The 23,374-nt window shown below is 52.3% G+C and overlaps 1 protein-coding gene across 1 annotated transcript in view; it reads left to right on the forward strand.

Moving 5' to 3' along the window:
- Positions 1 to 23,374, forward strand: part of SPTBN4 (spectrin beta, non-erythrocytic 4) — a 67,949-nt gene that overhangs the window by 38,128 nt on the left and 6,447 nt on the right. The window contains 12 exon segments of the mRNA XM_040633991.1: positions 1,090 to 1,236; positions 2,706 to 2,969; positions 12,274 to 12,498; positions 13,494 to 13,583; positions 15,940 to 16,218; positions 16,311 to 16,441; positions 17,322 to 17,526; positions 17,931 to 18,311; positions 19,264 to 19,508; positions 21,968 to 22,106; positions 22,201 to 22,285; positions 22,650 to 22,846. Of these exon segments, the coding sequence (XP_040489925.1) occupies positions 1,090 to 1,236; positions 2,706 to 2,969; positions 12,274 to 12,498; positions 13,494 to 13,583; positions 15,940 to 16,218; positions 16,311 to 16,441; positions 17,322 to 17,526; positions 17,931 to 18,311; positions 19,264 to 19,508; positions 21,968 to 22,106; positions 22,201 to 22,285; positions 22,650 to 22,846 (2,388 nt within the window).

Consider the following 23,374-nt stretch of genomic DNA (forward strand, 5'->3'; position numbering starts at 1 on the left):
GGCTGGGGGGGGGGTGGGGAGGAAAAGAGGGAGGAGCAAAATGTCCCAGGTGCCAGGTTTGGTTATGAGTGGGTGGGGAGATTCCGGTTTGGGGGACAAGTCTTATTTGGGGGGTCTCAGAAAGCAGCCTTGTGATTGGTCCTGCTCAGGATAATGAAGGGGGGGGCTATTCTGTGCTTGCATTTTGGATGACTGGTCTTGCTGGTGAGTGGGAGAAATAGAACTGGCTTTAGTTTGGGAGGGGGGCTGGCTTAGGAAGGTTCTGTCTGATTCTGTTGAGGAGTCTGGGACTAGATTTTGGGGTTGGCTCATGTGGGGAGCCAAAGGCGGCCCTGTTGCTTACATTAGGGAAGTTGGCTTTGGCTGGGGGCTGCAACTAGTCATGGTTTGGGGGAACTGCTGTTTTGAGTCCCAGAACTGAATATGGGGAAGTCCTAAGGGCTCATTAGGGAAGCTGGATCGGGGTTGTGGGGGATGGGTTTACCCCAGATTGGAGGGCTAATTTGGAGGGAACTAGACTTGGCTCTGGTTGGGAAGTTGTTTAGGAGTTCATCTGGCCATACTGGGAGGCTAGAGCTAGATATGGGCTTCATTTGATATGCTTGGGAATGGGTTGAGACTCTTGAATTGGTCTTTATTGGAGGAGGTTAAGACTGAATCAAAGGGTCAAAGTGTTGCTATTGGGAAGACGGTGCGGGAACCTGGGGCTAAATTAGAAGTTAGCTAAATTAGGCGGAGGTCTAGTTTTGGAGGGTTGATTTGTCCCTGGGTGGGAAGAGGCTCACTGGCCCAGGAGCTGTGCCTTTGGGGGCTTGTGAGGAATTGAGAAGGGCTGCCATAAGGATGGGGCAGCTAAGAGATTGGGCATTGTGGGGGATGCCCACCCATCCTCAGCCCCCTAGGAAGGAACTTGAGCTGTGCTCCCCCTCCTCCAACAAAGACCTTACTTGCAAAGGTTCTCCCATCCCTTCCTCTCTCCCTCCCCCTAAATCTAGCAGCCTAGACTTTGAATCTGGGACCTTCTGGAGGGGATAGGGTACTGTGTCAGGTTGGGGGAATTGGCTGAGCTCCTCTCCCTGTCCTGCACAGCTGGATGGCTGGATCCATGAGAAAATGCTAATGGCGCGGGATGGCACACGGGAAGACGGCCACAAGCTCCATAAGAGATGGCTCCGGCACCAGGCATTCATGGCCGAGCTGGCTCAGAATAAGGAGTGGCTGGAGAAGATCGAGAGGGTGAGGATGTAGAAGGTCCCTCTGCCTGTGCCAGGTGCTGGAGGCCTCCAGGGGACCCCCATCTCAGTTCCTGAGCCCTCCACTGCCGCCCTGCCATTGCCACCCCTCTGAACCCTTTCCGATCATTTCCACATATGCATCTAGCAATGCGGCCATGAGCGAGTCTTGTAACCTTTTTGAGCTTTGGTTTTGCCTTCTTTAAAATCGCTAGCATCTCTTCCACAGGATGCCCATACCCTCCTGGTTGTGAAATATTTTACCCCTTCCTGGCACCTCCCCCACCAGGTTTTCTTCCACTCCACTTGGAGCATGTAGGCTGGAAGGTCAAGTAGACAGGCCAGAGCAGTCCTGGGAGACCCAGGGTTAACATGAACTTTGGATTCCTCCACTCCTGGGTTCTTTTTTTTTTTTAAAGATTTTATTTGTTTATTTGACAGAGATAGAGACAGCAAGCGAGAGAGGGAACACAAGCAGGGGAGTGGGAGAGGAAGAAGCAGGCTCATAGCGGAGGAGCCTGATGTGGGGCTCGATCCCATAACGCCAGGATCACGCCCTGAGCCGAAGGCAGACGCTTAACCGCTGTGCCACCCAGGCGCCCATCCACCCCTGGGTTCTAACTGTGTCTACGCCTCTTATGAGCTGTGGACCCTGGCGAATTGTGCTAACCACTTTGAGCTACAGTTTGCTCCGCTTTAAAATGAAGGAAACAGGGGCACCTGGCTGGCTCAGTCGGAAGAGCATTTGACTCTTGATCTCAGGGTCATGAGTTCGAGCCCCATGTTGGGTATAAAGATTACTTAAATAAATAAAATTTAAAAAAAAAGGAAATTAAATAAGTAAACAATGAACATTGCTACTTACCTGGGCTCTTAACGCATGTAAAATCCTTAATACAAGGCCAGGCACCTAGGAGTGAAATTGCTATCGTATTGTTATTTTTAATATGTACTGTGCCGTAGGTAGCTCTAGGCCACCAAGGAGCTTGACTTCAGTCTTGAAGGAACCCAGCCTCAACCCCCAAAACTGATTCCTACTCTTGTTGAACCCCTAGACCTATAGCCCTCAGTAGCCCCACTCTTCTGACTCAAAGGGGATACCCGGATCAGCCTTAAACCCGTTGATAACCCATAAATGGCGGCATGAGGCAAAGCCACTCTTTGGGTTTAATGGAAGTTCATCCTCTCTGCTTCTTTTGCTCTCCCTCTATCTCTTCTGTCTCTCTCTCTCTCTCGTCTGTCTTTCTTATGGTCCTCTTCCCATGTTTCTGACTTCATGGGCATGTCCCTGTGTCCATCACTCTATGTCTGTCTCTTGCCTCATCTCTCTTCCTGTGCGTCGGTTCCTTCCATCTCTGGGCCTGTCTCCATCTCCACATCTCTCCCTGTGTCCCACTGCCCCCTTACTTCTCTGTCCCTCCCCACCACCTGCCCCCTCCTGCTCACTTTCTGTCTCCCACCTGTCTGGGGCAGGAGGGCCAGCAACTGATACAGGAGAAGCCAGAGCTGGCGGCCTCCGTGCGGAAAAAGCTGGGTGAGATCCGCCAGTGCTGGGCCGAGCTGGAGAGCACCACCCAGGCCAAGGCACGACAGCTCTTTGAGGCCAGCAAGGCCGACCAGCTGGTGCAGAGCTTCGCCGAGCTGGACAAGAAGCTCCTTCACATGGAAAGCCAGCTGCAAGACGTGGATCCCGGCGGGGACCTGGCCACCGTCAACAGTCAGCTCAAGAAGCTACAGGTAGGGCCTGGCTGACCCAGACAGGGGCTCTGCATGCACCCACGGGGCCTGAGTTGGGATTGGACTCCACTCAAGGTTTTCCATGCAGAGGGGATTTCGTACAGGGATTTATTTCAGATGTGTCAGAAGGGCTGGAAGAGCAGAAAGGGAGGACCGAGGGAATCCTGTTAGATAGGAATGCACTCCTTCCAGCAACCCTAAGAGGTTGGTACCATGATTATCCCCCATTTTACCAATGGGGGAAAGCGAGGCACGGAAGGTGAAGCACCTAGCCCCGGGACACACAGCTAGCTGGTGGCTCCCTTAGGACGCGGGGAGGGCCCGGGGAACAGACACAGCGTCTGCATTATCTCGGCTCCTCGCTGGCAGCCAGTCCGTGGTCAGTATCTGACCGTTCGACACGACTGGCTGGAGATGCGAAAGCAGGCGTCGCTTTTCACCCCTCAAGATGTAACAGCGCCTGCCTTCCTGTGCCAGGAACCATGCCTGACCGTGGCTGAGGGGAAACTGAGACTCCGGGAGGTGAACATACCAGCCCAGGGTAGCAAGTGAAGAGCCTGGATTCAAATCCAGGACCCTCAACTCCTCACCGCTCCTTTTCATACGCCTTCCACAGAGTTACGCTTCTAAAGGGCTTGGCATAGGGTCTGGTGGGGGCGGGGGGGAGAAAAAAAAGGAAAAAAGTTAGCTAATCATAAGAGCATAAAAATGCTCATTAGAATCCATTCATTTGTGCAGCAAGTCTTTACTGAGCACCGACTGTATGCCAGGTGCTTTTCTTGGACCGTGCATCCGAGAGGGCCCAAAAGAGGGAACAAAGCCCGCAGCCTTCATGGGGCTCCCGTTCTGGTCGGGGACGATCTGAATCTGATGCCAGGGAGGTCATTGCTTTATCCGCAGCAGTGGCCCTCGCATGCCTTGGTCTCCGGGACACCTTTCTGCTCTTAGAACTCATGGAGATCCCCCAAGAGCTTTGGTTCGGTGCATCATACCCATCAATAAGTGCACTAAGAAAAAAAATAAATAAATAAGTGATTCACATAAAAACAACGATAATCAATCAATTTTTTGATATTAACCCCAGAGCATTCTTTTATGAAGAATAACTCTATTTTCTAAGCCCCCCCCCCCGCAAATTTTAGGAGATTGGCACTGTTTCCAGTGCAGCAACTGTTTCTTGTGTGGCTTAAAAGAAGATTCTCACTTTTGCTTCTGCCTGCCTTCTGTTTTCTGTGGCAAAAGCATGGGTCACCTGGTCCCTGCAAAACCACACTGTACCCTTGGGAGAGAATGAGAATAAAGGCAAATCGTGCCTTAGTATTTTGATAAAATAGTTGTAACCCTGCAGAGCCCTTGGAAAGATGTTGGGGATGTGGTGAACTGTCAAGAAATGGGGATCTGTGACTGGCAGGAGGGCACCAGCCAGGAAGCAGAAGGCATGTTCCACTGAGGACAGCTTGAGGAAGTTGGTAAAATGGTTCAATGCTCTGCCATCGCTGTCTTGAAATTCTTTTTTTAAAGATTTTATTTATTCATTTATTTATTTGAGAGCGAGAGGGAGGGTGAGCATGGGAGAGAGAGAGAGAACCAGTGGGAGGAGAGGCAGAGGGAGAGGGAGAAGCAGACTCCCCACTGAGCAGGACGTGGGACTCAATCCCAGGACCCTGAGATCATGACCTGAGCTGAAGGCAGATGCTTCAGTGACTGAGCCACCCAGGCGCCCCATGAAATTCTTAATAATATTTGAACGCGGGGCCCCACAAATTATGTAGCTAGTCCTGAGCCGAACCCATCTGGAAGCCAGAAGGCAGGGGAGGCGACTGGGGATGGTCTGTACAGGTCAGCGTCACCAGGGCCACAGAGCAGGGTGGAGAAGCTGAGACTCTGGATCATGAGGGGCAAAAGAAGGCATCCAGTGCCACAGCAAATATGACACAACTATTGCAGCACTGTTAGTGGTCTTATCGTGCTAAGTCGCTGGTTGGCAGCGGGACTGTGGGAGGCAGTGTGGCACTATGGTCAAGGCCATGGAGGAGGGAGCCTGGCTGCCTCGGGTCAGGCCCTGGCTCTCTGACTTACCAACTGGGTGACCTAGAAATTGCTTCTTGCTTTGTGCCTCAGTTTCTCTTTCCGTAACATGGTTATAATGATAGTGCTGACTTCATGTGGACGTCGTAGAGATGAAAAGACCTAATTTATCGAGTAGTTTCAGAATTGCTGACCTAAAAAATCTGAATTCTGGTGTTTGTTTACAGGTTTTTAACATTTTTATTTTAATGGTCTTCAGCCGGAGGGCATATGCTGTATTCAAAGTTACTTGGTCATTATTTCCTGACCTTTGGTGTGGTTCTTATTTATGCGAACATTGTTTCCTTTCGAAACATTTCTCCCCCCCCCACTCATTTTGCTGCTTAAAAATGTATTTTTTACATTGAAATGTTAATATAGTGCCAAAAGTTAGAACGGTCTTCAGTTCACATGATCTTGCCACATAGCTTGCCCGAAGCCTGCTGCCAATTAATGCTCTCTCCCCAGCAGCCCATGAGAGTTCCTGTTTCTGCCCATACTCGCCAGCACCTGGTATTGTCAGACTCTTTAGATTTTTCCAGGTCTGGTGGATGGGTGTTTGCATTTGTATTTTTTCCGGTGACTGGTGAGCTTGAACATCCCTGTTTTTCTTCCTGCCGTTTAGGTTTTGGAGGGAGGATTTGGGGTGTCCTGTTCTTCCCTCCCCATGGAAGGAAGCGCTGTTCAAGCATTGTTCCAGGGAGAGGCCGAGGCCCAGCAGAGACAAGGGTCTGGCTGGGGGTCACACAGAGATGGGAGGCAGGACTTTCCCCAGCAGAGGGAGCCTGAGGCGGCGGGGAGTGACTCAGTAGGCCACCGCCCCCAGATGGAGCCCAGCTGGGCCTCAGGAGCTGCCGCTGGGGACGGGAGGGGCTGCCCAAGGCCCCCCACTGTCCCCTGGGGCCGCCTGAGAGCTCAGACCCTGGGCACAGGCAGGAGGGCCTGCGGCTGCCATCCAGCCGACAAATTTCCTGGCTGCCTCATCCCTCCGGCCCTGGGGCCAGGCGGCACTGGAGCAGGCTGGTTCAGGCAGAGAGGGTGTGGATGTGTGAGCGGTCTGCCCCCTTGGCCTCTCTCTGGGCCTGTCTCTCCGTCCTGCTCCCTGAGATCCTCTGTGTGGAAACTCTGGAAGTTGCTGTCTCCTGTGTCCGTGTCCCTTTATTTTTCTTACTTTCTCACTCTCTTCTCTTTTTGTTTCCATTCTCCATCTCTGCCTCCATCCGTTGATCCCTGTCCTCCTGCGTCCTCCCCAGCGTCCCCTGGCCAGCCGCTGCAGCAGGCTTCCTGGGAGCCCACCTGAGGTGTAGGCCACGTGACCCCGAGTCCTCTCTCAGAATCTCCTGCCAAACTGGCCTTCCTGGCCCAGGGACCAGATGGTGGCGTTCCAGGCCCCCGCTTGCCAGTCCTCAGGGTCCTGACCAGCTGGTCTGGCTCAGCCACGGGCTCCTGCCTGGGGAAGGAGGGGGTGGCTGGTCTCCTGCCATCTGAGGGGGACCAGCCAGGGGAAAATGCACTGGAGGCTTTGCAGCTGCTAGGCTGGGCCCCTGGGGACTCCTTACCACCCACTCCACCCCCAGGACCTCCCCACCACCAAGCAAGGCTCTTTCTCTGGCCAAGGAGTCACACCCCCACCCCACCCCCACCTCCATTCTTTGTGTCATATGTCTTCATGAGCTCAGCACCGCCTACGGGGAGAGTCAGGGTACAGGAGCGGCATGGCCAGGGTTTGAAGCCCCATTCTACTACTGCGTGACCCAGGGCAAGTGACCCCACCTTTCTGAGCCTCCATTCTACAGAAGCAGAGTGACTGAGAGCTGCTGGCATTTTGTGGATTCAGATTCCGGCCCTGGCAGTCTTTACTCTGGACCAGGGACTGCTCCTCTGAGTCTGTTTCCCCAGCTGGAAAATGGGAAGGCAGCAAGATGGATCAAGTAGGGATGAGAATGATCTGGGGGTCAGAGCTTGTGTGTTGCTACCTACCACGTGGCTAGCGCCAGAGGCTTTTTCCAAAGTGGGCTTTTCTGTTTTTGATTTTTTTTTTACATTTAATGTCTTTTTTAAAATTAAGATTTAATTCCAAACCATAGAATGCACACTTTTAATGTGTACAAGTCAGTGGTTTTCATTTTTTTGCAAATCACCCCCCAAAAACAAAATTCCGTTCCCATTAGCTCCATCTACCAATTTACCCCCTCTACCCATCTTCTTTTTGACTCTATAGCTTTGCCTATTTTGGACATTTCATATAAATGGAATCATACAATTTGTGGTCCTCATATTTTCAAGAGTCATCCTTGTGGTAGAGTGTATCAGTACTTCATGGCCCCTCTGGTTTTGATGTGTGTAAAGCTGGCTTAATTTTTAAAATTCTTAATTTTTAATACGGCCCAGCATACTAGCCTGGATCCCAGGGCCAGGTGCTGGGATCCAACTGTGAATGAAACAAACGTCCCCATCTTCCCCCAACCCCTTGGGCTGCGAGGATTACATACATTAATCCTGGTCCGGTGCTTAGAGCAGTGGCCGGCATGGGGCAGGCATCAGGATGTGTTACCTATTATTGCTGCTAGGGTAAGAAATATAACGTGAAAAGTGAAAAGGCTTTCTTCCCTCTCCACACACACATGGTCACACTCCCCGGGGGTGTCACTCTTTTTTTTTTTTAAGATTTTTATTTATTTATTTTTTGAGAGAGAGAACACGAGCAGGGGCAGAGGCAGAGGGAGAGGGAGAAGCAGACTCCCCATTGAGCAGGGAGCCCGATGCGGGACTCGATCCCAGGACCCTGGGATCATGACCTGAGCTGAAGGCAGACGCTTAACTGACTGAGCCCTGCAGGCATCCCGTGGGGGTATCATTCTTGCCACAGTTTCTTCTGTGTCCTGGAAATCTTCCATGCCTACACGCACATACACGTGACATAGAGACAGACCAGACTGAAGCTTGCCCTTTTCACTGGACAAAACCCCCCAGGTGTCCTTTCTTGTCCAAGACTGTATGGATATACTGCTTGCGTGGTATTCCATGGGGTGATTCAACAATCTATCTTTAACCAGCCCTCTGTTGAGAGACCTCTGGGCTGTTTCTAATCTTCTGCTAGTATAAATAGCACCACAGTAGACATCCCTGTCCATATGCATCTGAGCCTACGTGCAAATATTTTTGTAGAAGAGAGTCCTCCAGGGGCTCCTGGGTGGCTGAGTCAGTTAAGCGTGTGCCTTCGACTAGGGTCATGATCCCAGGATCCTGGGATGGGGATCGAGCCCACATCGCATCCATCTGGCTCCCTGCTCAGCAGGGGTCTACTCCCCTTCCCTCTGCCCCTCCTCCCTGCTTGTGTTTTCTTTCTCAAATAGATAAACAAAATCTAAAAAGAAAAGAAAAAAAGAGTCCTCCAAGTAACATTTCTGGGCCAAAAGGTGTACACATTAAACTTTTTGAGAGATATCGCCAAGTGTCCCCGTGAAAAGGCAGTGGGCGCACCTGCGTGTGATAGCTCTCTCCTCCCCGAGTAGTCCCCATCATTAGGCATTATCAAGCTTTCTCACCTCTGCTAATCTGAGAAGTGAAAGATACTGTTTCACAGTTATTTTGGTTTTTTAAAAGATTTTATTTATTTGAGAGAGAGAGATAGATCACGAGTAGGTGGGCAGGGAGGGGCAGAGGGAGACGCAGACTCCCCGCTGAGCAGGGAGCCTGCTGTCGGCTCCACCCCAGGACTCTGGGATCATGACCTGAGCCAAAGGCAGACACTTAACTGACTGAGCCATCCAGACGCCCCTGTCTTATAGTTATTTTAAATTTACATTTCCCTTAACGTTGAAGGAGGCTGAACATCTTTTTGTACATTTAATGACCACGGTACTTCTGTATCCTTTGCTCGTGTTTGCAGGGAAGGATCTGCATTAAACAGGCATTCAAAATATGTGGCGTTCTTGCAGAAGTAGAAAAGTGTTAGTCCTGGAATTATTCCATCTCGGGTCGTACGGCCACTTGGTGGGCAAATGATGGAGAGGTTTTCATCTAGCGAAGAACTGGAACTTATTAGCATTTCAGATTATATTTAAGAGTTTCCGGAATTTGAATGCATTTTGATTTTCTATGCATTACCGCAACGATTTTCCTGGTGGAAAAGGTTTTGGAGTGACTATTTTACTTTTCTTTGATTTCTGCAGCTTGTAATTGTGCCTTTTGAAATTTCCTTTTATATGCTTTTGGCTTGTTATAACATTTGCTTTTTATCCATTTTCATGACTCCTACAGATTGTGAACTGTATCAGCTGGGACTCTTTGGGGTGCAGTTCATAAAACTTCAGCCCACATTGACTTAGGCTAATGGGGAGGTTCTTGGCTCACGTTGCTGAAAAACCCAGGGGGTAGGCAGCTTCAGGCATGGCTGGATGGATCCGTTACTCAAATTATGTCCTCAGCAGTCTGTCTCCGTTTCTGGGCCTTGCTTTCCTCTGTGTTGGCCTCATAGTCGGGAGCCTGTTTCTGCCTGGTGGCAAGTTCCCCCACCCCCACCCCACCCCACCCCAGGCCTATGTGCTACCAACTGAGGAACTCTGTGGGAAAGAGAGCACCCTCCTGAGCTCACACACTTTTCCTGCAAAAGTGGGAAGTGTCTGGGGCGCCTGGGTAGCTCAGTGGGTTAAATGTACAGGTCTTGACCTCAGCTCAGGTCTTGAGCTCAGGTGGTGAGTTCAAACCCCAGATTGGGGATTTAAAAAAATAAAAGTTTAAAAAGTGGGAAGAGTTTTCATTGGCAGATCTTACATCACATGCCATCATCTCTTACCCAATCCCCGTGGCCAGGGTGGCTTCAGTGTTCTGATAGGCTAGCGTGGCTCACGTGGTCACCCCTGGAGGTCTAGATTTTTTTAGTTGCTGGGGAGCTCAGGTCTGAGAGGGACGTTGGAGGTGCTGCAGAGAAGGGATGGGCCGTGGGCTGGCAAAACCAGCAGTTCTGCCCTACAGAACCTTGGAACAACAGTCTTCACTTGGTCCGTGGGCTTTTACTATTGAGTTGCAGTCATTTGTTCTAATCTGTTACCACTTAATTTCATTATTATAATGTTGTTTTCTTTTATGGCTTTCCCCCATCTGTTTAGAGTCACACAAGTAATACATAAATATATTCTTTTGGTTAAAGATCTTACTAACGTAGAAATCTTTGGTGAAACATAACGTCTCCCTTAACCATAACTCCCGTTCCCACACCCCAAAAGGAACCTCCGTTATGATTTGATGTGCATCCTTCTAGACCTCTTTCTGTGCACTAACTACCTGTGTGGATTTTGAATATTTTTAATTTTTAATGTTTAATTTAAAATTTTAATAATTATATTTTACAGGCTCAGACATCAAACACTGTATAAAAAAATCCTATGTGACAAGTCTCCCCTTCACCTCTGTCCCCATTCACTGAGTTCTCATCCCCCCCCCATAGGTACCATCTGTGATTAATTTCTTATTTATTCCGGGGAATTTTTATGCATGTGCAACCCATGACAAATACAATGTATTCAAATGTATGTTCGAAGTTGCTTTTTTCTCCTAACAGCAAGTCTTGGCCGTTGTTCCATATTGATGTGTATTTATTTAACCATTTGACTCTTGACGGGCATCATGTTTGTTTCCAGTTGTTTCCTATCATAAACTCTGCTACAATGTGATCCTTGGACAAACATCTTTGTGCACATGTGCCGGTATTTCTTTAGTTCTATTCCTAGAAGTGGCAGTGCAAATGCTAGGTCAAAGCGAATGAACTTTTTTGCATTTTGATAGGATCTGCCAAATGGCCTTCGGAAAAGGCTCCGCTAATTTACACCACCGCCTGCCGACAGCGGCTGAGTGTGCCCATCTCCTTGCATCTTTGCCAATAATAGCTATTATCCATCTTTTACATGGTGGCCAGTCTGGTGAATAAGAAAGGGTACCTTGTTTTCATTTGTATTTTCCTGCTGATTAGTAAGACGAGGCATCTCTTCCATGCGCTTTTTAAAATTTCTGTGCGTTGCTTATTCACTCGGAGAGCTGTCTGTTCACATGGGGGCAGTCTTTTTCTTTGCCAGTGACGTTCATTTGTGCATTGATCAAATCACAACCGAAGACCTATTACATGCCAAGACACTGTTCTAAGTGCTGGGGAATACAGAGGTCAACGACACAAACCCTGCCCTCATGAAGCTCCCATTCTAGAAGTAGGAGACCAATAAAAAAGCCACAAGTAGAGACAGAATTGGCTGATGGTGGTAAGTGGAGACAGAGGAAGCAGGATAAAGGAAATTCTTTAATTGTCAAAGGAACTACCTCCTTATTCTAATAGTATGTGTTATGTTAAATATTTTTTTCAGGTTGTCATTTGCCTTCTCACTACATCTAGAAATCTTGGTTGATGCAAAAGTACTTTATGTGGCTACATTTATAAATCTTTCCCTTTATGATTTTTTTTTTTTTTTTGCTTGGAAAGATTTTCTCCATCCTAAGATTATAAAAGTATTTGCCCAGGTTTTCTTCTGTGCCTTATGGATTTACTTATTCCATTTAAGTCTTTAATCCATCTGGAATTGTTTTCAGCGTAAAGAGCAAGGAAGGGATCCAGCTAAATTGGTTAGCCAGTTGGCCCATGACCACTCATTGAATAATCCATCTTTTCCTTGGGGATGTGAAATGGCATCTATAAAATGTATGAATTCTCTAGTGTATTTGGGTCTGCTTTTGCACTTCGTGTCTATCCCTATAGCATACCAACCTTTTAAATCATTATAACTTCATATTTGTGACATTTGGAAAGGTTGGCTCTTTGGACAAATTACCTCACTTCTCTGGGCCTCAGTTTCCACCTCTATAAAACGGGGATATCACCTAATTTGAAGGATGGTTCTGAGAATGAATGAATGAATGAATGAATGAATGAATGAATGAATGGGCCGCTTCAGCCAGGCGGCCAGGTAAGCCTCTTTGAGAAGGTAATGTTTGAGCGGAGATCTAATTGGCCAGGAAGAGCATGCCAGGTAGAGGGCGTGACAAAGACGAAGGCCCTGAGGCACAAACTAGTTTAGTGTGGGGCCCTGTCAGTGAGGAGCCTCGCTCTCCTGGAGGGGATTGAGCGGGGGCCGAGTTTGAAATGGTGCACCTTGGCGAGGGGTTTGGCTGTCACCGTAAAGGTACTGGGGAGCTACAGCAGAATTGGGAGGGAAGGTGGAGCCTGTTGACTCTGCCCCTGTCCCCACAGTCGATGGAGTCGCAGGTGGAGGAGTGGTACCGCGAGGTGGGAGAGTTGCAGGCGCAGACCGCGGCCCTGCCGCTGGAGCCGGCCAGCAAGGAGCTGGTGGGCGAGCGGCAGAACGCGGTGGGCGAGCGCCTGGTGCGCCTGCTCGAGCCGCTGCAGGAGCGCCGCCGCCTGCTGCTCGCCTCTAAGGAGCTGCACCAGGTGGCGCACGACCTCGACGACGAGCTGGTGAGGACCGGCGCGGGGGACTGGGGCGGGGCCAGGGTAACGGGGAGGAGATGGTCGCGCGGCTGCGGCGGAATGGGAGGCCACGGGAGAGCCAGCGGGCGGCGGAGGCGTGGAGGTTGGGAGTGGGGGCGGGGCCGTGGGACCTTGGCGAGTTCAAGGGCGGAGCTGGCTGGGAGACCTTCCCACTGACCCGCGGCTACACTCAGTCATCCAGTCCTTCCCTTGCTCATTCACTCGTTCACTTATCCACTCATTCATTCATTCACCGTTCCGCATTTACACACTTTCATTCATTCATTGATTTATTCATGAAACCATTTAGTTATTCATTGACTCATCTTTATTCCTTCTTCTGCTGATTTATTGCTATTCATTTATTCACTCTCCCCTCATTCATTCATTTCCTCATTCAGTCCCTCTCTTCCTGATTTGCTCATTCATTCTTTCACTCACTAATTTGCTCATTGGTTTGATCCTTATGGGCCCAGCTCTGTACTTGGACGATGCTGGGGTCACAGGGGGACCAAGATAGACTCCATTCCTGCCCATAGAGGACTCAAGATTCCAAAGGGGAAAACGGACTTACCTCCAAACAGTGACAAGCCAGGGTGGTTCGGGCTGTTATGAGGGAGTTTAGGAGGCTGTGGGAGCTCAGAGGAGGCAACTGGTCAAGGTCCAAAGTCAGGGAGGATTTCCTAGAGGAGGGGATGTCTGCGTTGAGACATGAAAGAAGAGGCCCCGTGAGCCTGCTGAGGGAGAGGGAAGGGAATTGCAGGACGCAGGACCTGCCCGTGCCAAGGACAGAGGTAAGTAAGCCTGAACCTGGCTTGAGTGCAGAGAGCAAAACAGCACAGCAAGAGAGGGGGCCGAAGAGGTGACCAAGCTCTTTGGTGAGAAAGGGTCTTAGATGCTGTGCAGGTGCCTTACAGTTTAATTGGGATGCAGGGGTCCTTGGGTGCATTCTCCCCTTGACTTGCTCCCTGCATCCTCTTCAGGCGTGGGTCCAGGAGCGACTGCCACTGGCCATGCAGACGGAGCGAGGCAGTGGTTTGCAGGCTGTCCAGCAGTATATCAAAAAGAACCAGGTGAGCGGAGCCAGGGTGAGGGTGTGGGGTAAGACACATTTGGAGACGAGTGAGAGAAAACAGCTCAAAGTGGTTAAAGCCAAAAAAGGAAATTTGTTGGCGCTTGGGATTGAGAACACTGTGGACAGCAGGTATGGATGCATCTAGGTGCTTCCATGATGTCCTGAATCTCGCGACTCCATTGTGTGTGTGTGTGTTTCTGTGTTAGCTTTGTTCTCAGGCCAACTCTCCTCTCTCCTGATGGTAAAAGACCTCCAACAGATTCACATGTACCTCCGATCAGCAGAATTGAAGGGGATTTCTGTCTCTCAATAATTTCAGCCATGGCCCCAGGGATCACTCTTATTGGCTCCGCTTGAGTCATGCCTCCATCCCTGAACTAATCATGGCGGCCAGGGATTTAGACTACTCTGTTGGCCTGGTCTGGGCTCAGGGCCCACTCTTGGAACCTGCAGGTGGAGTCAGCCTTCACTTAATTACCCGGGCTGAGATGGAGACAAGGGGGTTCCCCAGAGGAAAGTCAGGGTCCCATGCGTAACAGTAAAGAGAATGGCTTGTTGGACAAGAAAAAAGAAAAGCAACAACAAGAACTCAAACCACCCACAGGGAGAAAGGACAGAGATGATCAGCAAAAGAGCGCTGACTCCTAATGGTGTCCACTCCACTCATGATGGGGGAGCTCTTGAGCCCTAAGATCTCTGGATCTCTGTTCACCTCCCTGGGCCTCAGGTCCACATCCAGACAAGTAGAGAGTTGGTCTAGAGCAGTGGTTTTCAAATCACTTAGCAGAGGAACTTTCTGGGCGAAGCAACTCATTCACCGAAGCCCAGCGTAAGACACATGAGTGAGGAAGAATACTACTACTAATAATTATACATTGATTAAGGACTTACTGTGTGCCAAGTGCAGTCATAGGGGGTTATACGTGGGTTTTTTAATTTTAATTTCCACAATAACTCTATCAGATGGGTATTCTCATTACTCCCCTTTACCAAAAAATAGGACTTGGGAGAATGGACACTGAAGGATGGTGGGGAGGTGGGCTTACAAATTATTCTCAAAGGTTTGTGACCAAGCTGCCCTAGGAGGAGTTCTTTAAGAGGCTGGAGGGGGCGTTTAGCTTTCGTTTTTCTATTTTGATGAAAACGCTTTGGCTGTGTTGCTTTTTTTTTTTTTTTTTTTTTTTTTTAAGATTTTATTTGTTGGAGAGTGCCTGCGCATGCGCAGGAGCAGGGGTGGGGAGGGGCAGAGGGAGAGGGACACGCAGACTCCCCTCTGAGCATGGGCTCGGATCCCAGGACCCTGAGGTCATGACCTGAGCAGAAGGCAGACACTTGACAGATTGAGCCACCCAGGCGCCCCAGAAAACACTCCTGACCGTTGACAGTGCTGGGGACAAGTAGAAGTGGCCGGTCCTTTTCACGGTTGAGGGAAGCCGTCAAGTGCGCTTCCTGCTTATGGCTGGGGGAGCTCCGCTGTGCGGGTGCGGGAGTGCTGGGTGCTCCCCAGCGAGCAGAGGAGTGATAGCAGCTGGTATCGACTGAGTACCTACTGTGTGCCAGACTCAGGTCCGAGTGCTCCAGGGTACAACAGCCCCACAGGGTGGATATTAAGCACGCCACCATCAGCCATGGGAAGTTGGCAAGTTCCTCAACCTCTCCGTGCCTCAGTTGCCCCGTCTGTAAAGTGAGACAGAGAACTGGAGCTGCAGTGAGGACTGGATGAGTGGCCACATCGTGCAAAGCACTTGCTTAGCAAAGTGCCTGGCAGGTGGCAGGCGCTCAGGGTCACCTGTTATCCCCTCCATTTGCAAGTCGAGGAAACTGAGGCACAAGAGAAGCTAAGTAAGGTGTGCACCAAGTACAGAGCTGGTTGAGGGAACCTTCTGTGCTGATGGAAGTGTTCCATATCCTGACCTGGGTACACGGTGTACCCACGTGTAAACATGTTGAACTGTACCGGGGGATGTGCACACCCCACTGCACGTGAGTAACATACCCTCTGCCCCCCAGCAGCCTGATTTTCAGACCGTTTTGGCCTCAGGGGGTATCTTACACCACCAGGCGTCTTGGTTGAGAGTACAGTGGTGGGAGCCTGCGTCCTGTGTTCAAATCCTGTCTCCCCCTTTCTAACTGTTTGTCACCGGGCGATGAACTGCACCTCTCGGTGCCCGTTTTCCCACCTGCAACGTGAGTGAGCGAGGAGCAGCAAACTGCCTAGCGGTGCCTGGCGCAAGAGGGGCGATCTGCGGCGGTTTCTGATGCCCTCCGTGGGTTGTGCCAGTCTTCGAGGCGCACGCGGCTCCGCGGGGCTCCAAACGGCCCTTTCCACCCACATCCCCACCTCCCGCCCCCAGGGCCTGCGGCGGGAGATCCAGGCGCACGGGCCACGGCTGGAGGAGGTGCTGGAGCGCGCGGGCGCGCTGGCGTCGCTGCGCAGCCCGGAGGCGGAGGCCGTGCGCCGGGGCCAGGAGCAGCTGCAGGGCGCCTGGGCCGGACTGCGGGAGGCTGCCGAGCGGCGGCAGCAGGTGCTGGACGCTGCCTTCCAGGTGGAGCAGTACTACTTCGACGTGGCCGAGGTGGAGGCGTGGCTGGGCGAGCAGGAGCTGCTCATGATGAGTGAGGACAAGGGCAAGGTGCGCCCGGGCTGGGGGTGGGGGGGGGCCTGGGGGCGCTGGAGCCCGGGGCCGGCCGCTGCCGCGTCATCGTGGGCGCCGTGTGCCCCCAGGACGAACAGAGCACCCTGCAGCTGCTCAAGAAGCACCTGCAGCTGGAGCAGGGCGTGGAGAACTACGAGGAGAGCATCGCGCAGCTGTCGCGCCAGTGCCGGGCGCTGTTGGAGATGGGGCACCCGGACAGGTGGGCGGGCGGGGGCGGGGGGGGGGGTTGGGGCTGGGCGGGGGCGGGGCCAGTTTTTATGGAATGGTCTGGAAGGATCTGAAGCTTCACTATTGGAAATTGGGACAGGGCCCAAATTGGACCTTGGGGTGGGAGGGGCCCTCACTGCCATGAGCTGGAGCCCTTGGATTTCAGCGTGTCGTTGGAGCCCCAATGGAGGGGCAGTGCCCAGGGATCAGTTAAGAGGGTGGGGCCAGGGGTATTGGGATTTCAGTGTAGGGGTGGGAGGTGATGTCTGAGGAGAGAAGGAAGAGCTCAGGACAGGGAAGGATACTCTTCCTACCCAGTGTCTGGGAGGACAGAAAAGCTCAGAGTGCTGTGATTGGGCATAGCCCAAAACCTCCTGGGTACCCAGGCATGGGGCCTCCCTGAGGCCAGGAACAGGGGCCATATCTGGGAGTCCTGGGCTAGGGGTGAGACCTGAGAAGGGGCACAGGGCTAGCCCTCTGTCCTCCAGAGCCAGGAGATGGCCTGGAGGTGAGGTAGGTTGGCTGGGGACCCAGGTAGGGAGTCAGCAGCCCCACCCAGGGCACTGGAGGGGCAGGGAGTGGGACCACAGAGAGGCTGGGGGAAGAGGGAGCAGTGAACTTATCAATCTTAGGGAAGCAAAGTTTCCCCGGAGTGCTCAACTCCAAGTATTGGGTTCACTGAATCCAAGCTTTGCAGAAAATAGAGGCCCCTGCGAAGGGGTCTGAGCGGATACTACTCTGGCTGAAGGTTCAGGGGACACACAGCCTTGCCCTGAGAGGGGGTGTCGGGGTCACAGCTCTGTCCTGGAAATCTCAGGGGGCTCCGTCCCTGTCCCCTCCTGTCCCCCTGTCCCCTCCCTGTCCCCCATCAGTGAGCAGATCAGCCGTCGGCAGTCTCAGGTGGACCGTCTGTACGTGGCGCTCAAGGAGCTGGGTGAGGAGCGCAGGGTGGGCTTGGAGCAGCAGTACTGGCTCTACCAGCTCAGCCGCCAGGTGGACGAGCTCGAGCACTGGATTGCAGAGAAGGAGGTGGTGGCCGGCTCGCCTGAGCTCGGCCAGGACTTCGAGCACGTCACGGTGAGCATCGTTAGTAATGATATTAATACCAGTGGCTAGTGCGTATCCTACTAGGCTTCTCTGGGCCTCAGTTTCCCCATCTGTAATGTGGGGATGGTAATAGCCCCCTGGCTCTTTTGTGAGCCCAAAGATTCACCATAGTGCACAGCGCTTAGGACAATACTCCGCGCACACACTGCCTAATATAGGAAGCGTTAGTTACCATCATCTGGTTATTTTTCTTGCTATTGGTACTGTTATTGTTACAGAGTAAGTGCTCCGTAAGGGTTAGGTTTACTTGTTATCATGACGGTCATCGTCAGCGTTAGTAGTAGTATTATTCTTACCTGCTACAAGATGGTGGGCTGGAGGGGGTTTGTGACCTCTGCCCAGGACCTCTGCCCATGCTGTGTTCCCGGTGGCAGGTGCTGCAGGAGAAATTCTCAGAGTTTGCCAACGAGACGGGCACCGCAGGGCGGGAGCGGCTAGCGGCTGTGAACCAGATGGTGGATGAGCTGATTGAGTGCGGCCACACGGCGGCGGCCACCATGGCCGAGTGGAAGGATGGGCTGAACGAGGCATGGGCCGAGCTGCTGGAGCTTATGGGCACTCGGGCCCAGCTGCTGGCCGCCTCTCGGGAGCTGCATAAGTTCTTCAGCGACGCCCGAGAGCTTCAGGGACAGATCGAGGAGAAGCGGAGGCGACTGCCCCGCCTGACCGCCCCGCCTGAGCCGAGACCCAGCGCGAGCTCCATGCAGCGGACCCTGCGTGCCTTTGAGCATGACCTGCAGCTCCTCGTGTCCCAGGTGGGGCGACGGCGGCCAAGAGGGGAGGTGGGAGGGCCTGGACGGCGTGTCCAAGGGGTGTTGGGCAGCAAAGCAGGCCAAAATCAGGCTATAGAGCAGATGGAAATTAGGCAGTGGAGCAGGTGAGAACAGACCAGAGAACAGGCAGAAGCGAGATGATGGGGCAGGTAGAAAACCCACTGACTGCACGATGCCTAGAAGTCAGACAGTGCCCAGAAAAGGTGGCCGAGTATGTCTGATAGAAATGAAGCAGTGTTTCCAGTGGAGACAGTGTTTCCCTTAGAAACTGTGAAGGGAGTCTTACCCAAATCCAGATGGAGAGCCTAAAGGAAGTTTCAGAGGCTTCAGAGAAATTTGGCGGTGGGGCAGAGAGAAATTAGCATGTCTCTGATGGAAATCATATGATCTTCCTGCAAGAAATTTGATGGGGGTGGATTTTAACCGCCACGGCAACAGAGCTAATAGAAGTCAGGCTGTGGATCTGATGGGAATTGGGAGGCGGATCTGAGAAATCAGATGGAAATGAGGCTGTTGGGCGTCCTAGAACTCCCACGGCCCAACTGGCCCAACTGGACTGCCTGTCCAGCGGAATGCAAAGACGGGACAATCATCTTTATGTGAACCATCAGATGAGTGTTAGGAATCGGGCAGAGATTGATAGTGATTAGGTGGCGGATCTGATAGAAAGACGGCAGTCATTCCAGAAGAAATCAGGCGGTTGAACCAGTACAGAGTGAGCAGTGGGTCTGCTACAGCTCTCTTAGCAGAACCAATAGAAATTGAGCAGGAGACACATTCTGAAGAAAACTGGGCAGCAGGGAGTGAAAAGAGGGAGACTCAGCTGTGGGATCGTGAGGGTGTGGGCTCCAGGCACCCAGCCAGCTGGTGGGGGAAGGAGGGCGGAGCCCAGACCCCACGAAGGGGCTGGGGCTGGAGCCGGCGTACCCTTCAGGTGCGGCAGCTCCAGGAGGGGGCAGCCCAGCTGCGGACGGTGTACGCGGGAGAGCACGCAGAGGCCATCGCCAGCCGGGAGCAAGAGGTGCTGCAGGGCTGGAAGGAGCTGTTGGCCGCCTGTGAGGACGCCCGCCTGCACGTCAGCTCCACGGCCGATGCCCTGCGATTCCACAGCCAGGCCCGAGACCTGCTGTCCTGGATGGATGGCATCGCCAGCCAGATCGGGGCAGCCGACAAGCCCAGGTGCCCCTCCCCCCACCTCGGGCTTCCTACCTGCCACCCCCAGCCCGTCAGCAATCCCCTTCCCAGGAAAAATGACAGCAGCCAATAGCTGGGTGGCACCTGGATGGCACCTGGGTGTCAGGCACTGTACTAAATGCTTCCTGTGTATCAGGACCCCTGTCAGGCCTGGCCCTGGCGACGCAGAACGCAGGGCATCCTCCTGCCTTCTGGCCTTCCGAGTTGCCCACCACTGCCCTCCCCGTGGGAGTGTCACAGCATGGGACGGGCTGCAGCCAGGATAGGGACAGTGACATGTGGGACTGTATTTGTGGCTTAACCTAGTGGGTGCTGGGCACTGATTTATTGCTGACGTGACGGTCTGATATGAGCTGTCCTGCAATGATGGGGACCCAAGTTCTTTCCATTACTTGGCCCTGGGAGTTTCATTCAGCTGCAGAGGATGATGGGATGGGATGGGAGCTTTCGAGGACTAAACCTGTACCCACATTCTGTCAGCCCAGAAGCCCCAACCTGTCTGCCAACGGGGCTGGGGAACGTAGGCCAGTGGTGTGTCCGGGAAGACAGGGATTTCAAGAGCTGTGGACACAGAGCCTTATTTCTGTGACTGTGGGGCCTGGCCTGTGTTCACGTACTCAGCGAATATTTATCGAATACCTACCATGTGCTGGATGGTGAGCAAGGCCAAGCTGCTGTCCTGGTTCAGCTTCCATTCTGCAGGGTGGAGACAGGCAACACATAAATTAAAAAGCACCTAAAATTATTTCAGATAGCAGTAAGCGCTCTGAAGACAAATAAAGCAAAGTAAGGGGGTGAGGGGCTCGCTGGCAAGGCCTCTCCGAAGATGGGATGTGGGCGTGGAGACCTAGAAGAAGTGATGGTGAGTTGGGTAAAGTTTAGGGGGAAGGGTTTTCCAGGTGAAGGGATCAGCAAGTACGGAGGCCCTGAGGTAGGTGGTGGTCATGCGTCTTTGAGGAAGAGCCAGACCATCCTTATGGCTGGCTGGAGTGAGTGAGGTGGGGGAGGTAGTGGAAGGTCACTCCAGATGCCTTGTGGGAAAGAGTAAGGAGAGCAAAGGGTAGAAACAGGTGGACCAGCCAGGAGGCTGCCGCTATAATCCAGGTGAGATGTGGGGGTGGCTTGGTCCAGTGTGATGGTTGTACAGATGGGAAGAAGTGATTCGTTTTAGGAATAATACTTTTCTATTATGAAAAATTTCAAATATACCCAGAAATAGCAGTAACAGTATCGTGACCCCCCCACGTGGAGAGTAAACACCCATCAACATCTGGCCCATCCTCTTTCATCTGTATGCTCCCCGACTCCCCTCCACCCCTCACTGAGTGCTTTAAAAACAAAATCTCAGGTTTCACATCGTTTTGTGGTGTATGTTTTAAAGGTATAAATGTCCAGTGTGACTGACGGATTAGCTTCAGGGCCTGAGAGGAAAAAAAAAAAAAAGAGTTACGGACGAAGAATGGGTGAATTTACTGAGACGGAGAACTTCAGGGGAGGGCACTTTAAGGAAATAGAAGAGAATCAGAGAGATCATTCTAGACGTACTAAGTCTTAGGTTGGCATCATTATAATGCGGGACCTTCAGAAATAAGTTTGGACCAAAAAGAAAAAAGATAAAAGTTTGGACATATTAAGTCTTATAAAGCGATACTTGCTGAGTGGTGGGACCTTCAGAAATTTGGGATTTGTTTCTGACATAGGATAGCAGAGAACAGTCCAGTGGTTATATAACGCAAGCACGAATGTGAGCCACATAGAGAATTTAAGATTTTCTTGTAACCACATCAAGAAAAGTACAAAGAAGCAAGTGAAAGTTAATTTTAGTAATTCATTTTATTTAACCCCGTATGCCCCAGATATCATCACTTCAACGTGTAGTCAAAATTCAAATTATTGAGGGGCACCTGGCTGGCTCAGTTGGTAGAGCATGCGACTCTTGATCTTGGGGTCATGAGTTCAAGCCCCACGTTGGGGGTAGAGTTTACTTTTAAAAAAATTAAAAATCTTTTAAAAAAATAAATAAAACTATTGAGATATTTTACAGTCCTCAAAATATGGTGTGTACTTTACACTTCCACACAGTTCGGACTAGCCACATTTCAAGGGCTGCGTTGCCTACCCGTGTCTAGAGGTTACCTACCATTTAGAATGTTCAGATCACTGACTAGTGAAGCCTTTGGAGACGTAGCTTTAAAAAATTAGAAAAAAAGATGGACCTTGAAATCTGAGGTTAGAATCACCAAAGTGTGACATTCTAGCACCTTGGAAAAAGTCGGACTCACTGGGTCAGTGAAGAACCTTGGCCCCTCAGAACCTGGTCTGAGAAGGTGGGCGTCATGTCCCAAGATACTCAAGGATTTGGGTGCCTCAGGAGTTACATCTGTCATGGCGACCGGGGGGCGGCCACCTGAGACTCAGATTCGCTCCCGCCCCGGCCACTGCAGGGACGTGTCGTCAGTGGAGGTGCTCATGAACTACCACCAGGGCCTGAAGACGGAGCTGGAGGCCCGGGTGCCTGAGCTGACAGCCTGCCAGGAGCTGGGGCGCTCTCTGCTGCTCAACAAGAGTGCCATGGCTGATGAGGTGGGAAGGGGCACAGGGGGTCCCCCTCTGCCACCCGTGCCCATCGCGATGGGAGCCATCCTTGACGCCTTTCCTACCCATGCGCCACTTCCAGATCCAGGCACAGCTGGACAAGCTGGGAACCAGGAAGGAAGAGGTGTCAGACAAGTGGGACCGCCATTGGGAATGGCTGCAGCAAAGTGAGTGGGGACCCAGACACACAGGGCTCAAGGGCACAGGGACACGCTCCGGTGTGTTTGGAAAGGCCGGGAGGGTGACACGGCATGCTTTGCACGCTGCTCACAGGTGCCCAGCAGCAAACAGAAAGGCCTGGGAGGGTGGACAGGAGGACCGCCTTGCCATTGAGTCCCTGGTGGCAGACACCGAGGGGAGAAGCTGGTGCCCTCGGAGATATGCCCAGCCCCCCTCAGCCCTGCAGAGCCCAGAGTGGTCAGGGCTGGGATACGGAAAGCTGGAGGGTGTGGAGGGCCAGAGAAAACAGCCAGCGCCCTGTGAAGGGCCCACAGGTGCCCCCATCACTCGTAACGCAATGTCTCCCCTCAGTGCTGGAAGTGCACCAGTTTGCCCAGGAGGCGGTGGTGGCCGATGCCTGGCTGACCGCCCAGGAGCCGCTCCTGCAGAGCCGGGAGCTGGGCAGCAGCGTGGATGAGGTGGAGCAGCTGATCCGGCGCCACGAGGCCTTCCGCAAAGCGGCTGCTGCCTGGGAAGAAAGGTTCAGCTCCCTGCGGCGCCTGACCACGGTCAGCACCCCAGACCCTGCACCAGCCACCCCCACGCCCATCCCCCCCGATGTGAGACAGACACAGCCAGCACTGTGTTGCGTGAGGGCTGAGACAGATCCTTACTGGTCTCCCCGTCTAGTGGGGTAAGGGGGAACAGACCTGTCACCAGACAGTGACAGCCCAGGGCTGGGATGGGGGAAACACAAGGGACCATGGGAGCCCAGAAGCGCCTGTCCTGGCTTGGGGTGGGGCTCTGATCTGAGACTTGAAGAATGAGGAGAGAGGTCCTGGGTTGAGAGGACATTCAGGAAGGAGGCGATGGGGGTCACAAAGGCACCTAGAGAAAGTGATGATTTAGCCGATTCTTAAAAGAATACTGAATGTTTGCCAAGCAAAACAGGAGTTAAGTTCCTGGCAGGGAAAAGCATGGGTTCAGGCCTGGACAACCTTGCTTTTTCAATAATAGAAACTACTAAAGGGCGTGGGGAGGCAGACAACCCAGAGTTGTTTTCCCAGACCACCTCCCCCCCCCCCCACGCACACATC

Source organism: Ursus maritimus, unplaced genomic scaffold (assembly GCF_017311325.1).
Source record: "Ursus maritimus isolate PB19 unplaced genomic scaffold, ASM1731132v1 scaffold_19, whole genome shotgun sequence".
NCBI classification, from domain to species: Eukaryota; Metazoa; Chordata; class Mammalia; order Carnivora; family Ursidae; genus Ursus; species Ursus maritimus.